We start from the raw sequence: 16,065 nt of genomic DNA on the forward strand, positions 1-16,065 counted from the left end.
CCTGGTCAGTGCGCCCCTTATCACACTACTTAGCCAGGGCTGCTATCCTATACAGCATGGGCAGACCCTTCTCTGCATCTCCCGCGTTACCTCACAGTGACGTCCCAAGTGTTTACATGGCTTTATATAAGGTGGCGGCACCCAATCAGATGCTGTGGGTGTGTGCGGAGGAGCGGCCCATCCCCGCACCAATGAGCTGGGAGTTTCCCAGCACACCCCTCGTGTATCATCTGTGCGCAGCTCTCACGTGTACGCCACTCTGTCTGTCCCTACACACAGCGTCCCCCATGGCGTGCAGCAAGATGTACCCGTCTATGCGGCTGGCAGCCCGGCGCCCGCTCACCCTGCCAGTGAGGGCGAGATCCACAGCAGCAGCAGCAGCCGCCGCCAAGGAGCGGGCGGCGGAGGACAGAGCCCGGGGCAAGCCTTGTCCGCCGGGACAGGTGGACCACATGGAGCGGAGTGACAAGTCCCACAAGCCCTGTCCCGCTGTCACCATGAGCTTTGACAACACGCAGGAAGCCTATAAGAGTAAACCCACGTGGGAGCTGCTCAGGAGCCTCATGGTGTTCTGGCTCTGCTCTGTAGACCCCCTTGTGGACCGGAATCAGCAGGTAACATGCCAGGAGGTACCCAAAGCATCCATGCAGCCCCCCAGGTCTGATCTATGCTGCAGTAGGGGTTAATAATAAGAGACCATCCTGCCCCCCAGTCACACCAAATTCCACCCCTACTGTAATCCTGCTGAGAAAAGAGACTTCCTTCTCTCCAAAGAGTCCTTGAAGTCAAAATACAGGTTTGCATCTTAGAATGTGACGTCAGCATTAAATGGGTTTTCCGGTGTTGTAAGCAGCATGTTTTATTGCATAATGCAAAATTCAGCTTCTTCAAAAGTTTGTATCAATTTCCCACACTCCCAAAATCTCTGCTGGCAGGCTGTGAATGGAAACCTTATTGTAGACCTGAAATCCCATCCTGGTCGTGTCTGACTGACACAGGTGCAAAAGGCATTCCGGTATGAGAACCTGTAAGAAGCCCCGCACCGCTGCCAGCAGGACATGAACAGGAAATGTTTGCAACCTCTGTGAGTGTTTTTGTTCACTGACAGCAGGTGAAGATCTTGAAAATGATTAGATGAAATGTAAAGTATATTAAAAAGTTTCAGAACTTTCATTAGAAGTACAAAGCAGATCTGTCACCACCTAAATGTGCTGCCATCTGTAAAGGCGGCATGTTCCAGAGACAGGTCTGTACCACTAGCTGAGCACCACAGTTTACCAAGGCTGGTGTTTCTTATGCCAGCTTTAAATGGAATTGCCTTAAAGTAAGACTTGCCAAATGCCTATCTTTATCTGCTACAAGCATGTCTAATGACTTGCACCACTTTCTGGCATAAATTATGGTAAATGTGTTGAAATGATGCCTCACCCACCCTCAAGGTTGACATTAGGGGGGCAAAATGGTCAATTGTCCAGGAACCCATCCCGAAGGGAGCCCACAGTCTATCCAAGGCGCTGACTGAACTTGCCAATATGCTGGTGTATAGACGTTGTTTTCAATGGCAAACCTAGCACATGGTTTCATGCTGCTGCCAACCCCATTGAAAACAATGTGAAATGCGAGGGCACGCCCAAAGATAGGACATTCCACTGCTTTTTTTTTTTCTCTGCCCTCGCACTGCCCATTGTTCTTATCGGGGCCGGCGGCAGCATGAAACCATGTGCTAGGTGCGCACGAGTGCAATACGAGGTTTCCCATTGAAATATGCCAACCTTACATACAGCAGTGTATTCTGTTGATCACCTCTTTAATTAGAAATATATTGCTTCTACCAGTAGTTCATGTGACATACTGTGTATAGATAGCTTTGTTCAGGTCCAGATTGCACGGTGGGTTATGGTCAAATGGCAGGAATACCACAATCTCACTGGTTTCCTGTGTTAAAGACGACCATTGTGGCTGCGAAACTCCCACGATTTTACTGGGGTATTACTGGCTTAGATATTTAGGGCATATCCTGTGGTATAGGTGTCCTTTTCAACTGTCAGGAGAACAGGGGTCAGCTGACTATTTCACATCAATTTTAGCAAAGTTACTATGTTTAAAAAAAATAAAAAAATAAAAAATAGTTATTAAAGGGGATGATGTATCCTCAGGGTAAGTCATCAATAGTTGATCGGCAGAGGTCCACCTTTTGGGATCCCCGCCAACCATCTTGTCCTTCAGCCTGCTGTCAGTGCAGCTGAGTTGGACATCGGTATCGTGGAAGCTTTCTATTATACTTCTCCTACCCCAGTGTGGACTGCACTGATAATGGGCCAGATCGGCGAAGATCCCGAGCAGTGGCCCTTGCCGATCAACTATTGATGACCGATCCTGAAGATGGGTAATCGATTAGTAAATATCTGGAAACCCCCCTACCCCTCAGCTGAATGGCCAAACAGAGACCACATGACTGTATATATAGTTAGTACTCCTCTTCGGCTAGGTTCACATTGCATTTGGGCTTTCTAAGGGAGTCTCCCAGCATATGAACCCACTGTACATGCCAACATACGCCATTGTTGTAGACTTCCATATAATCTTATGTCTCATTGGACGGCACGTTTGCAGTAAAAATAAAAAAAAAAGTATAGGAATGCATATCCTACCAAACATACCAAAAGGACACTTCTGGGATACTTTGAGTAAAAGCGGCCATATGGATGTGTTTCGCATACTCGCCTGGAGCATGCCCAATGCATACGCCAACTGAAGATTAAATACCATGTGACTAAAGTAAACTGTTGCTGACAGACGGAGTACTTTGTAGTGAGGCACTTCTTCAGCTCAGTCAATGTATTTAAATAATCACTGAACGATGTCAATAATTACTATTTCCAAAGTGATTCATGTAGAAAAAAATGTAGCTTTGTACTGGTAGAAGTGATTTCTGTATGAGCTCAAGTAATCAAGTGCAAGTATACTTGTTCCCTAAAATAATCAGAGCTCCTCATCCTCCTATAGTAGCTACTCCCCCAAATGAATGCCACACAGCAAGGCTGTATCTGATGGGTTCTAGAAGCAGCTTATCTGCCACGGGAACAAAGTTTCGGCCATGTCGAAATCCAATATGCCCAATTCTTTTTCCCCTAGTCATCTGCCATTTGGGAGGGTCAGGACACCTTCATGTACATTCGATAGTTGTCTGAAATTGGATCTTCATCTGACTTATCTAATGTATATGTCCACCCTAAATCATGGTATCTGAAGTGACTGTTTCACAAGAACATATACAAATCTGTTCCTCAGAGTAAGTAGAATGTTGCATCATTTACTCCATCAGCCTTGTTCTCTATCTTCCTAAAGCTATTGCGGTTATCAAGGAAACTTCTCGGACAGAACCTCTTTGAATCGATGATGAAGATGACTTTCTATGGCCAGTTTGTTGCTGGAGAAAACCAAGAAACTATTAAGCCTCTGATAAAACGCAACAGAGCATTTGGCGTGGGGTCTGTGTTGGACTACAGCGTGGAAGAAGATCTTACCCCAGAGGAGGCGGAAAAGAAAGAAATTGAGTGAGTGTCACAAAAGCATTATAAATCCTGTACCTGACTCTGAATAGCATTTCTACTAATCCCCATTATTCACCCATTTTTGGCCATAAAATTCATATCTGATAAAAAAAAAATATTCAGCATAGTATCCATAGGTTTCTACAAGGTAGATGTATATGGAAAAAAAACACATTTGTCATGCATCTGGCAGTAATTTGTGGTTACTTGAGTATAAGCAGACTTTTTCAGCACATTTTTTTTTTTCTTATGCTAAAAAAGCCTCCCTCGGCTTATACTCGAGTGCAGGTCTATGCACTATTTCTTTCAATGGGGCCACGGCTGCTGCTGGCGGCCCCATTGAAAGGAATGGGCTGCGTGCAATGATTTTCGGGGAAGGGCTTTAAATATAAGCCCTTCCCTGAAAACCATCCCTAACGTGTTAAAAAAATAAATACTCAACTCTCCGCCGCTGTCGGAGCTCAGGCGCATCCAGCCGCTTGGTCCACTGGCAGTGCAGTGAAGTTCTTTCAGTAGGCGGAGACTTAAAATCCCCACCTGCTGAAAGAGCTGTATCTGATTGGCTGAGAGCTCAGCCATTAATTGAATGACAGCTGAGCGCTGGCTGTGGTGGGTCAGTGCTCAGCCAATCACAGGCAGCACTGGATCATTCATTAATGAAGGCTTATACTCGTGTCAACAGGTTTTCCCAGTTTTTTTGGGTAAAACTCGGTGCCTCGGCTTATACTCTAGTATATACAGTAAGTATTTTTCCCTAAACCATGGAGCTGTGGTTATTTAAATAATTGGTCGATGGCAGATGAATCCAGTGATATGGGCATACTTTTGTTGTGCAGCTTACATTTGGATCCATAACCGAAGAATAAAAAAAAAAAAATTAAAACTGGCATCACATTGACTTAACTGTGTACCTTTTTCTGATTAATCACTTTTGTCTTGATTGGTGGCATCCCAAATTATGTGGTGTAAACTTCACTTACAAGCACTAACTTGATCACACACTGCCTCTGCCGGATTGTCTTGTTCCCATATTGCATCCTGGTGTCATCTCTTCCCCAGGCTTCTACATGATGCTAAAGTAAATGTGATTCTTTGAACGGGCCACCTCCTTTCCTTGCTACATGGACTACTTATGGTGCTCCAGTTCCCATGGTAGACACTATGTAGCCCCATATGCAACAATCTGTGATGCAATGTGTGTTCTGGCACCTTTCTATCATGGGCAGCAGTAACGTTTTAAACAGTTTGTGCTACGGCTGCTCTTTTGTGGAATTGGGTCAGACAGGCTAGTCTTGACTCCCCATCACACCTCACTGAGCCTTTGGCGCCCAAGAACTTGTCACTGGCTTACCAGTTGTCCGTCCTTCAACTACTTTTTGTAGTTACTAACCGTTTCATATCGGGAATACCCCACAAGACTTGCTGTGTTGGACAAGCTCTGACCCAGTTATCCAGCCATCACAGGTTTACCCTTATGATTGCCAACTTTTCCAGCTTCGAGCGTATCCACTTCAAGAACTGACTGTTTACCTAATATATCCCATGATTTGAAGATGACATTGTAATGAGATGATCATTACTATTCACTTCACCTGTCAGCGGTTTTATCTTCTGGCTGATTTCTGTATGTTGGAATTCATAGAATGTTAAAAATGATGATCAGTGGAGAAAATCCTTCATTATAAAACTCTAAAATGCTGTTCAGAAGTTTCACGACTGCATGACCAGGACTCAAACTGGGACTTTGAGGTCAGGAAAATATTCTAGTCAAGTGACAAGAACATAGGATATCCTGATAAGAGATGGCCAAGTGGGAGATAACGGGCTTTATCAATTATATAACTATTGTTATAAAGAAACTTTCTCTAATACTGATATTACCGCAAATAACTGTGTAGATTGAGAATAGTTCAGTGTAAGCAATATGTTACTAGTTTACAGCTGCCATTGAGCATGCACTCCCGAAATCTGAGGATATGGATTGTACTGATGGAAATATTTGAAAAGACTTTTAATAATGGATGGTTCTTGTAGGAAAACCACTGTCATTCCATCGCATGTCGTATTAAGGAGGTATTTCCCTGCATAGATGAGGGTGATACATGGAGGCACCATACAGGAGCACATGGAGTGCCAGCAGGTACATGGTACAGAAATCTAAGGGGGTCCTGTTTGCTGCCATACAGGCCCTGTGCCGTACTCCTAAAGTCTATTGCATTCCTGTCTCTCTAATAAACATAACTTTTTGAAATGGGAAGTTTTGGCTATTTTCAGACAGAGGTCATGCTTCTGTTTTTGCAAAAATGTAGCCAAACCACAGCATTTACAAAAGTTTTGCAGTAGGCAAAGTAGAAAAAAAGTGTGATATTACCACTTTGTCTAAATATATCCTTTCAGTCGTTTCTATTCTCTCAAAGAATCTATCTGCCTCGCATTGGGCAGGGTTCACTGGAAAACAATGTACTGAACAAGATGTTCTTACCAAGTGCCAAAACAAATGTAGGTGGCAGAACTGGCCAAGTTTTCCTTCTGGATTAGAAGCTGAATATTTCCAACAATGCAACAGATAAAGCTCTGAGATTTAAATGTCATCACGTTTTGCTTAGCCACCATTTTATTGCAGTCGCAGTAACATCTATTGTACTAAAAGTAGCTTAAAATAACCCAAATGCGTCAGAAATATCGCAGTGTGAGAGATCTGAAGGACCTAGAAATGCATACAAGATAGCCGTGAAGATGCTGCCATAGAATGTAGGTACATGATGATCAATGCAACTGATCTAACCGCTATATTCAACAATCTTGTTCTAGCCTTATGGCTTCTAGTTATTTCGCTGGTGCCTAATGCCTATATCACATCCCCTGGCATTGGAGCACTATAGTGCTTTTCACATCTCCTCCACAAGCTGCAAAATTAGTTTCCATGTGAAATATCTATTGAGGACTTTCACCACAGTTTTCACCTCCTTGTAGCGGGATGAAATCCGTTGCAAAATACAAATGTCTCACATGTGGATTTGGTTGCCCATTCATTGTGTAAAAATTGGCACACAACAGCAACTGTCAGTGGAATTACATGCCATTCAAATGTTTGAACTATACCCCTCAGGCCAGGCTCACACGGGTAGATCCGCAATCGGCGTTCGCGTGGAGGAACCGCAGCAAAACACAGGCACTTGAAAAGCATGTAAATTTGCTTTTTCGCTCACACTCGTAAATTGTGTATTCAACGAGGGAAGGAAATATCGCAGCATGTCTTACTTTGCCGTGGATTCTGCATGCATGGCCACCATTGAAGTCAATGGGAGCCATCTGATCTGTAGCCCATCTGCCATTACCATAGCGGATGGGCCGCTGGTACTCGCGTCATTACAAAGTGATGCTGCAGGAAATAAAAGTATTGAGAGACTGTACTGCGCATGACCGACTGCGAGCGTCCGTGGTCATCCACAATGCAGAAACCGGTACCCTGGGTCGCATCGGTGTGGTAAATATAATGGGAAAGGGTGGTAATTACTACTTTATACTGTAGAAAATCATAACTGTTTGTAAGGAGGTGATTGGGACAAACCACACCCCTTCCTAAGTATATGCCGGTACTGGGTGTTGTTGTGAAGTAACCAGTTGTTCCAGTGCAGCACCTCGGACTGGTTGTATGAAGTAATGTTATGCACTGTGTTCCATTGTGTGCTGTAGCTGCTTTCCTCTGCAGGTGTTGGGCAAGCATGGGATATTTTGAGGGAAGGGGTCCACCGCCATATATTGGGCTGCTTTGCGCCCTCCTAGGAGTTTTGATGTGTTTTGCACTAGTCTGTACAGGAAATATGACTAACTGGATGGCTGCATGGGAACGGATGCAGAGCTACAAGTATAAACCATCTTGGTCTGGCCAGTGAGCAACACTAGAGCCCTCGATCCACTCCCAACGAAGCAGGAAAGCAGAATCCCCAATGCAGGTGTGAAGGCACCCTAACTTTCTTAACTAATGCTTAGACTGTACGATCAATAGTTGATACATAGTAGAACATTCTCACATAATGAATGTAACGAAGTAAACAGACATCTGGAAAGGGAGACAATTAAGGAATGAGTTAAAAAAGCTGCACAGATGTAATGTGAAACTATGTCAGCATATTGGATGTTGCTGCTAGCTGTTTGTAAACCACTTAGAAATAATGTTCTATTGCCAAGCTGTAGAAATGACTATTTATGACTCAATGTACAAATGAAACCATCAATTTATTTTGCCTTAATTGGCAGGATACATCTGACTGTAGATGTGCCTTAAAGGGGCATTACGAAATAAAGCTGACTCTTGGCACAGACTGATGTGTCTATGCTGCGTTTAGGTTCCTTTGTCTTTGTGCATCTATGAGTTTGCGCCAAAATTAGCACAGAGGTGATTAAAGGTTGTTTGGAGAGGGGTTATAATTGCAAATTGGAGTCTTTTATTTTGTTGTGGCAGCTCACTAGTTGAATTCTGGCTGTGAGCCCGGCCGGTGACCCTGTGTACGGCACTTACCTGTATTGTGGAGGCTCACGTGCAGACATGGGTGCTACAGTTTAAATTTAACTTCCCTGCGCTGTTGCTTAGCAATGACGTGGGTACCTGCAGCCCATAGACCATGTTAATTAACACAAATAGAGGCCGTCTGCGAGGAATCCACAATAAAATAGAGCATGCTGTGATTTTTCTTCCGCTCACAGAATATATTTGTATTCAAGTGAGAAGAAAAAAAAATTGAGGAATACGTGCCTTTCAATACTTGTGTTTTACAGCGGCTCATCCGTGTGGATGCAATTTAAAACCGGTTGTGTAAGACTGGCTTTACAATTGTCTGATATGGGACCTCGGAGCGATTTGCAACCTTTTAGGTATATAAGGCTACCGCTATGGCTACCGGTTTCTGTTCATATCAGCCTTGGTCATTGGGGTTTGTTCAGTTCCATTATAAGATGGATCAATTTGGTCACTGAGTGCCACTATTGTGCAGGAATCCGGTAACCCTTAGTGCAGATGCGAAGACGCTGTTGTCTAAATATACAGCTAAGGTAATCTGAAACATAAGTAAATTGGCAGCAGCACAAGGACCTGTCCACACTGGCATCTCCACTTACACTTCATGTGCAAAAAAACGTATATGGAAAAACATGCATTTTTAACGTGCGCGATATACGTTTTGATGTATTTTCAATATTGGCATTTTAAGGGGAAAAAAATCTTTGGAGTGAAAAACGTAAAGTTTTGTAGTTCAACCTCTTCCACGGCCCAAAACATTTGCATTGAGCTTATGGAAACGTACAGCCATGTTTTCCAGTGACCGCAATAATAAGGAAAAGTGTGCTTCCATATGTGGTTTGTTTGTGTATTTTATTTTTTTGTGTTGAAGGCCATGCTAGTACTGGTGCATCTTGTCTCCACCAGATGTATGGGTGGAGACATGGGTAAGGTGGCTTGAGATACTGGGGCAGGGCAGGTGATACCCACAGGTGCTGATTGGCTGCACACTGTAGGAAACCGCTGTCAGTGTGCCATGTCTGCTCGCATGTAGCCTGAAAACCCAGCTGCTCACCTCCCTGGCCTGGCGACACCTCTGCAGCTCCTATCTCAGCTGTATCTCTCCTGCTGTCGTCTGCTGCCCCGATAGCTGTTTCTGTGCCAGGTTTCACGTGCCGCTGTTGTGCTGCACAGGCAATAATCCATATAGTCCGGCAAGTGACTTCTGCTGGGCCGACTGCTGCTGTGTGCCTGGTGTCAGCTGCCGCTGTATTGCAGAGGCAACAATCCATGGAGTTCGGCAAGTGACTGGGGGACGGGACTGCAGACACACCAGCAGCCAATTGGAAGCTAGGGGCCTGACAGGGGGCGTAAACTCCAAATAAGGCCATTCAGCCCCTAGCTTCCAGTGGAGACAAGATGTACCGGCCACACTTTTCAATTCCACCAAAAACAAACCTGCCTTGCTAAATGTAGTCAAACTTGTGCACTCGTTTGACTGTTTAATCCACTATAACCTATGGGTTCGTTAAATGCTACATATTCCGCTCCTGTCCTGATAGTTTGTCATAATGTTTCAGCCCAGGTCAGACCGGATACAGTGACTCCCCATTCACTTACAGCAAGCATACTTGTAAATGATGAATATGAAGCGGTTTCCTGCCATTCTGTACTCTCCTCTCTAAACTGCTCCTGGAAAATGGTGGCTGGATCTTTTGCTGGCTGTACGGTTAAATGTGAATAGGACTTCTATAAATCACACTGACAATCATGTAGTTCCTGCCTGCAGTGATATTTGTGTGACGCTTCCCTCAGAGCCCTGAAAATATTTGTCTTTGTCGTTCTGATCGCGTATCTTCAGCCTGCAGTCAGCCCAAGTACTGGCTTCTCCAACTTCTATACCGATGATATATTGTAGGCTGGGAAGCCATGGCCTCATGCAGCCATTAGTCGTGCGCGTCCTGATCTTGTTTGATTCTCGCCGCTCACAACTATCCGCTGGCTGTTAAAGAAGTTGTCTGCAACTTGTCCAATTATATGTTTCACTGCTGATAACTAAAAGGGAACTCCTGCCATACATTGTCGCCCTCATCCACTCTCGGCTCGAGTACTGCAACTTGCTGCTACTCAACCTTCTCTGCACTCTCCCCTCTCCAATCCATACTGAATACGGGAGGCACTATGCCAGTCCCTGCACTGGCTACCTATCCACTACAGAACTCTATTCAAATTCATCACCCACAGAGCTCTTCATGGCACCGCACCACCATACATCGCCTCCCTCCTGTCCGTACACCACCCAGCCCGCACATTCCGATCAGCCAATACATTTAAACTAAACGCCCCTCTAATCCGAACCTCACACGCTCGTCTCCAGGACTTCTCTAGAGCAGCAACGGTCCTCTAGAATGCACTTCCCCAAAATATCCGGACTATCCCCGATGCACAAAACCTTGTTTGTTTTTGTTTTGTTTTTTTAACTTGTTGCTTAGACAGCGAAGCAAAAAGTGATATAAAGTGAACCTTCTTGCGTCTGTTTAGTTTTTCTTGTGCTTGTGAAAATCTGATGACCTAAATGCACGTATGCAACATGCACATACGCAGTGAAATAAGTCTGTTTACACGTACCAGAATTGCCTACGCCCATGTGAAATAAGCCCTTCCCACAGCGTTTATTTTGGAGATCTAAAAATTAAAAAATCCAAACTGTGGTGTGAACAAAACTCTGGTTTGTGCTAGTTTCACAAAAAACATTTTTTAAAATTTATTTTAAACTGACTTTTTGACCCAAAGCCAGTAGTGGATTCAGAAGGAATGGAAAACATGAAGAAAGGACTTATACTGCTTATTCCTGCTGGATCCACTTCTGGCTTTGACTCAAGTGCAAAACCACTCTAAACCGGAGCTCTGTTCATACCACAGTTTGGAGATTTATATAACTTGTTTTTTGTATGAGGTCTGGAGTCTTTTCTGCCTGATTTCACATCCAGGAATGCAGAAACGATGCTGTACGTGGGTGGGACAGTTACAGTGGCAACCTTGCTGGTCTTCTCAAATACAGTTTTAAAGGGGTTTCCCAGGCTATTTTTTTTTTTTATTGATGACCTATTTTCAGGATAGACTATCAATAGTTGATTGACTGCTATTTGCTGCTCTGGACCCTGGCCAGTCAATTATTCAAGTGCCTGCTGTCAGTGCCAAAACGCAGGTTACGGAGTGGAAGCTGATGCTCTGACCGCTGTGCTGTGACCGACCCTAGTAACTGCAGGTGCAAGCATCATTGACTTCAATTTGGCCTGCAATTACCAGGGCCGGCCAGTACACAGGGGTCGGCGCTGTCAGTTTCTGCTCTGTAGCCTGTCTTTTGGCGCTGACTGCAGGCACCTGAACAGCTGATCATCCGGGGTCCCCAGCAGTCAACCCAATGTTGACGTCGGATCAGGTGGAAAAGGGACAGACATCACCTCTAACCAAAAGAGTCGGTCAGCAGATGGCTCCAAGTGCATAGCATTCCCCTGCATGGGTTTTGGTCAGTTTGGGCTGTTGTGCTTTGGACCACTTTGGAGGTGAAAAAAAAGTCTTTAGGTGAACCACTAGGCAAAGCCATAGTGGAAGGGATGTTTTAGGGGGCAAAAAATTGTGTATGTATAATTTCCCTCTGTCAGATTTGGTGGAAAAAGAGTGGATTTGACAAATATCAACTTTTGCGTTGTAAAGGGGAAACGTCTGTGGCAAATTCACAGCATACAGTAATGGGCATGCTATTGAAAATCTAAAGCGAGGCCTTGAGAATCCACTACATGTGAATGGGGTTTGAAGAACTCCGTTAACCTATGCCCATGCATTGTACTATACTGTGTTGTGGATTTTTGTACAGAATCTGCGCTGAAAGTCTTCAGTAAATCTGCTAGACTTTAAAGCAATGTGTTTCTGAGAAGTACTGTAGGTCCTATAATGAGGATATGAATTGGGATAGCTGATTCTGACTCCCATTAAAATCAACGGGAGTAAAAATCAGGTTCACTAATTAGCCCTCCAGAAAGCTCCAAATGCAGCCAAAGCCCCCTGAATTGCACGGGAATAGTCACATCTGGGGAACGCTGCATTCTTCCCAAATATTGGTCAAAATAGTGTACAGTGGTGTAGGGGTGCACCAAGGAAGACAGGTGAGCTGCTTGTTTAAAAACCATGTCTTACGTTTTGTTCATCTGGCAGAATGTGTCCTAGCAAAACACTCGCGCAAGTGACAAGTTCGTGCTATGCGATTCGATAAACAAGGAGGCTCCATAGAGAAACATGGGCTACAAAACATAGCAAATCACAGCTGTTTAGATCATGCCGCAATTTTTATCGCAGCGATGCTGTGTCGCCCATGTGAACGAGGCCTTATAAGCAATGTCATAATGTTTGCAAAGGACAAATTCCACCAGGTGAACAGAAAAGCCAACAACGGTCCTTCTCCAAGGAACAACTGTAGAGCCACAGCAGATTCTTGTGCTTTAGATAATTTTTTGTTTTGGGAGGAGGGAAGGAAGTGATGAGGGGGACAGACAAGGATGAACGTTCCACAACTCTTGGCGGTACCATGAAACATGGACCACCACTTTCAATTTCATGCCCCTCCTGCAGGACATTGACCTATTGTGCTATTAAGGATATCTAACACTCCTGGCCATGCTTGCTGGACCCCATGTCCATGGTCAGGTGTACCCTGCCACTAACAGCATTTTTCAATGCCAGGGACATGTTATCACTCACATGGCAGTACAGGGTAGAGACTACTTTTTGGGCAAATTAAATGGTGGCCGGACATCTGTTACTGTGGGTTATCATGAAGCATCACATTGTAGAAGGTGTCTGTGTCCACTAGCCTGAAGGGCAGCATTTCTATTACAAGCAGCTGTGCAATGCATGCGTTCAGGCGTGTCACCTGCCATAACCTTGTAAAGAATTGTATTTAAAGCATACTTTGAGTTTTCAACAAAGTTGTTTTTTTTCGTTTTTTTTTTTTTCTTCTAAACTATAACTGGTTCTCTTTACCCACTCATTTGCTACTGTTTTCACCCCGTTTCATGTCTTTTTAAGTTCATATTTTCAGGTGGTCTTCCCCATTTTTCTGCTGCCTTGCTATTTGCAATCCACTTTCAGAGAGGGCATGCAAGCAAGCCTAGCATTCTGCCAGTAGTTCACTGTCTTGACTTCCTTTCCCTCCCTGCCCATGCTGCATTGCTCTCTTGGGCCCAATCGGCAGGGAAGCAATATTTGAATGCCTGCCTGTTTTCCCAGGACGATTTAGATATTCAGACACATTCTGGCCAAATGGTTAGTAAACCCAAAGCAGTGTATGCGCACACATGCTGTAGCAGCAGGAGAGGCAGAGATTGTGCAGATTGCAGACAATAAGTCTGCAAATCTGTCAGCCTTTAAGTGCTAAGGAGCAGCCTGTGAAGATAGTCCCTTCCCCTTGTCCTAGTGTCCCAGTAACTATGGAAATTCAATATCTAACAGGCAATGGATTGCAGAGGGGGCTGTAAGGGAGACCCCTAGTGGCAGCCACTTCAAGCTTTATTGAGAGTGGTACAACTTTTTTTAAATGAAAGTATATTATAAAAATGATTGGGGGACGGAGGGAGGGGGGGTTGTCTCTGCGTTGAAACCTCCACAAATTACTAGAATACAGGGGATGCTACACCACTGAGTGAACCTAGTGGTGCTCTGACATCAGTTGCGCTGTGATGACTTATCAAACTTGCTCATGCAAATTTCTGAATAAATCCAATGGACACAAAGTGTGGTAGAATGCTGCGGCCCCATCCAATGTGAGGGTACGGGAGTCGACTTACAGTAGCTCATGGATGACCTCCACAACATCATGTAGTCATCTTTATTTGTATAGCGCCAACTTGTTCCGCAGAGCCTATGTCTAGAAACGCACATGAATTGTTTTATACCCAAAATACTGTAGCAGTAGAAGCATACTGTATTTCATGGGTGTATTTGGATCTATAGTCAGACGTTAAGCCCTAATAGTTTTCAATCCTCCCTTGTTTCTAATTTATTTTTTTTTTTTCTTGAATCTTATTTAGCCTCTTCCACATTGTTACAGTAGCCACAGTTAAGATTGAATTTTTTTTTTTTCCGCCTTGAGTCTGAGTATTCCTGAGATTGAAACCATTTATTACCCATGTAGCAAGGTTCCCTAACCTTTGGCCAATTTTCATCAGTAAGATACAAATTGGATTTAAATCTATTTCACGTCTGTTAGCAGCGGGTTTTAGAAAGCCATGTGAATTTTGATATGGTAAGTGTTAATGTTTAAATCTGTGCGGCGTGCAATGGAGTGGAAATGTAAATGATATTCGGCTTGACCCCAGTGCTTAACAGAGATGCGTCCCTTAAATGAGTTTCCATGCCAATTTAGTATTAGACTCTAGCTATTGATCTGTTTGAGGAAGTATATCGGCCCCTGCAACACCATAGCCATGTACAGTATTAGTGCCTTTATGCGCTCTCTATTGCTTTCTTAGCATGTCTGTGCGTTAACTGTGACACAACTCCGTTTCTCTGTTGTTTTTTTGGAGCAGAAAAGTCAATGAAGGGTGCAAATATGCAAGGAGATGCTTGAAACTCTACATAATTGCACTGGAAAAACAACACATCTGGAACTAATTGGCCATTTTAATCAGTGCAAGTGGTTAAGCAACGAGGGGAATTGAGATGGTAGTCATGGTGGCTCTGCTGCTCCTCCTGGAAAGGTGGTAAATGTGATCTGGGTCTCTCTGGTATTACTGCAGTTGCAAAAATATTGTCCATTGTGTGCTACCCGCAGGGTAATATGTTGATACCCCAGGGGGGCGCTACCCATGGGGTAGGGGGAAGATGTTTGTTGTGACGCCAGCTCATGTATGGGTAGGTACCCGTTATGAGCAAAATAATAAAATGGGGAGAACCAAACAAAAATGGATGTAGTAGTCCTTGCTGTCCTGTGGTGTAGTGTGGTACCTTAGTGCTGATGCTGTAGATGGTGGGAGGGAACTCCAGGAAGCAGGATTAGATGGTAAAACATTTTATTTAAAGCAAGAGTGTGTTCCTTTCTTTACATTAGTTATGACTTGAATTACATTGACTGAAGCAGATGATGACAATTGAGATATAGCAAAACACTTTATTTAGATTTAAGAATTTAGGGTTGAAATCCCTTTGTCCCGGTCCACATGCATTATTCACTATAGCTTTAGCTAGCTGGTTTGGGCTGGAGTGAGTTTACTTGTAGCTTGCTTCTTTCTTTATACGGTTTGCTTCTTTTTCTTTCTACAGAACTTTCCTCCTTCTCTCTCTGTTACTCTTCTCTGCTAACACTCCAGAATAACTTTGATTTTAGTGCTCACACTTCAGATGTTCTCCTTCCCACCACACTGGTGTTTGAGCAAAGGTGGTCTCCTTGTTCCTCCCTCATCTCTATCTCAGGCTCCCCTGGACTAGGCTCTCTCCAGGCCTGGACTAGACTGACTGACTCTCTACCTTTTATTGTATACCTTCCTACTCGACCAACCCTAGGCTTGGGGAAAGCTGACATCCAATCCCTATACTAGCTAGGGGTGATTGACAGGTGAGAACAGGTTAGGTTTACCTGAGTCATGCGATGCTTGGTTGTAAAAACACCTTCAATTAACACATTTACCATTTAAAAGGCACATACACTCTTGATTCCATAAAGTAATCTGCAATTGCTGAAGTGCCCACTCTGGGTCACCACAATAGTAGCAACTAAGTGGATGGGATATTACCTAACATCATCCACACCTCACATAAATCCATGCAGCATGAATTTCAGACAGAAGCACCAGTTTCACCCATGAAGTTTTTAATGAACAGTCTACACTAAAGAAGTGGTTAATTGCAACCACTGCCATAGTGTTGAACTGGTCAACTTTTCCGGAGGTGCTTTTCTTTACCAGGAAAAGGATTCTTCTGCCATCGAATACTGTTAATTTCAGTGCTTTTACTAGTGTT

At 44.0% G+C, this 16,065-nt stretch overlaps 1 protein-coding gene across 1 annotated transcript in view; it reads left to right on the forward strand.

The window, feature by feature from the left end:
• The first annotated feature begins 236 nt into the window (after positions 1-236).
• The window catches only part of PRODH (proline dehydrogenase 1), a 113,187-nt gene continuing 97,358 nt past the window's right edge, over positions 237-16,065 (forward strand). The window contains exons 1-2 of the mRNA XM_066603669.1: positions 237-614; positions 3,349-3,557. Of these exons, the coding sequence (XP_066459766.1) occupies positions 288-614; positions 3,349-3,557 (536 nt within the window). The 5' untranslated portion in view covers positions 237-287. The remainder of the gene's footprint in view (positions 615-3,348; positions 3,558-16,065) is intronic.

This window comes from Eleutherodactylus coqui, chromosome 5, assembly GCF_035609145.1.
Source record: "Eleutherodactylus coqui strain aEleCoq1 chromosome 5, aEleCoq1.hap1, whole genome shotgun sequence".
NCBI lineage: Eukaryota > Metazoa > Chordata > Amphibia > Anura > Eleutherodactylidae > Eleutherodactylus > Eleutherodactylus coqui.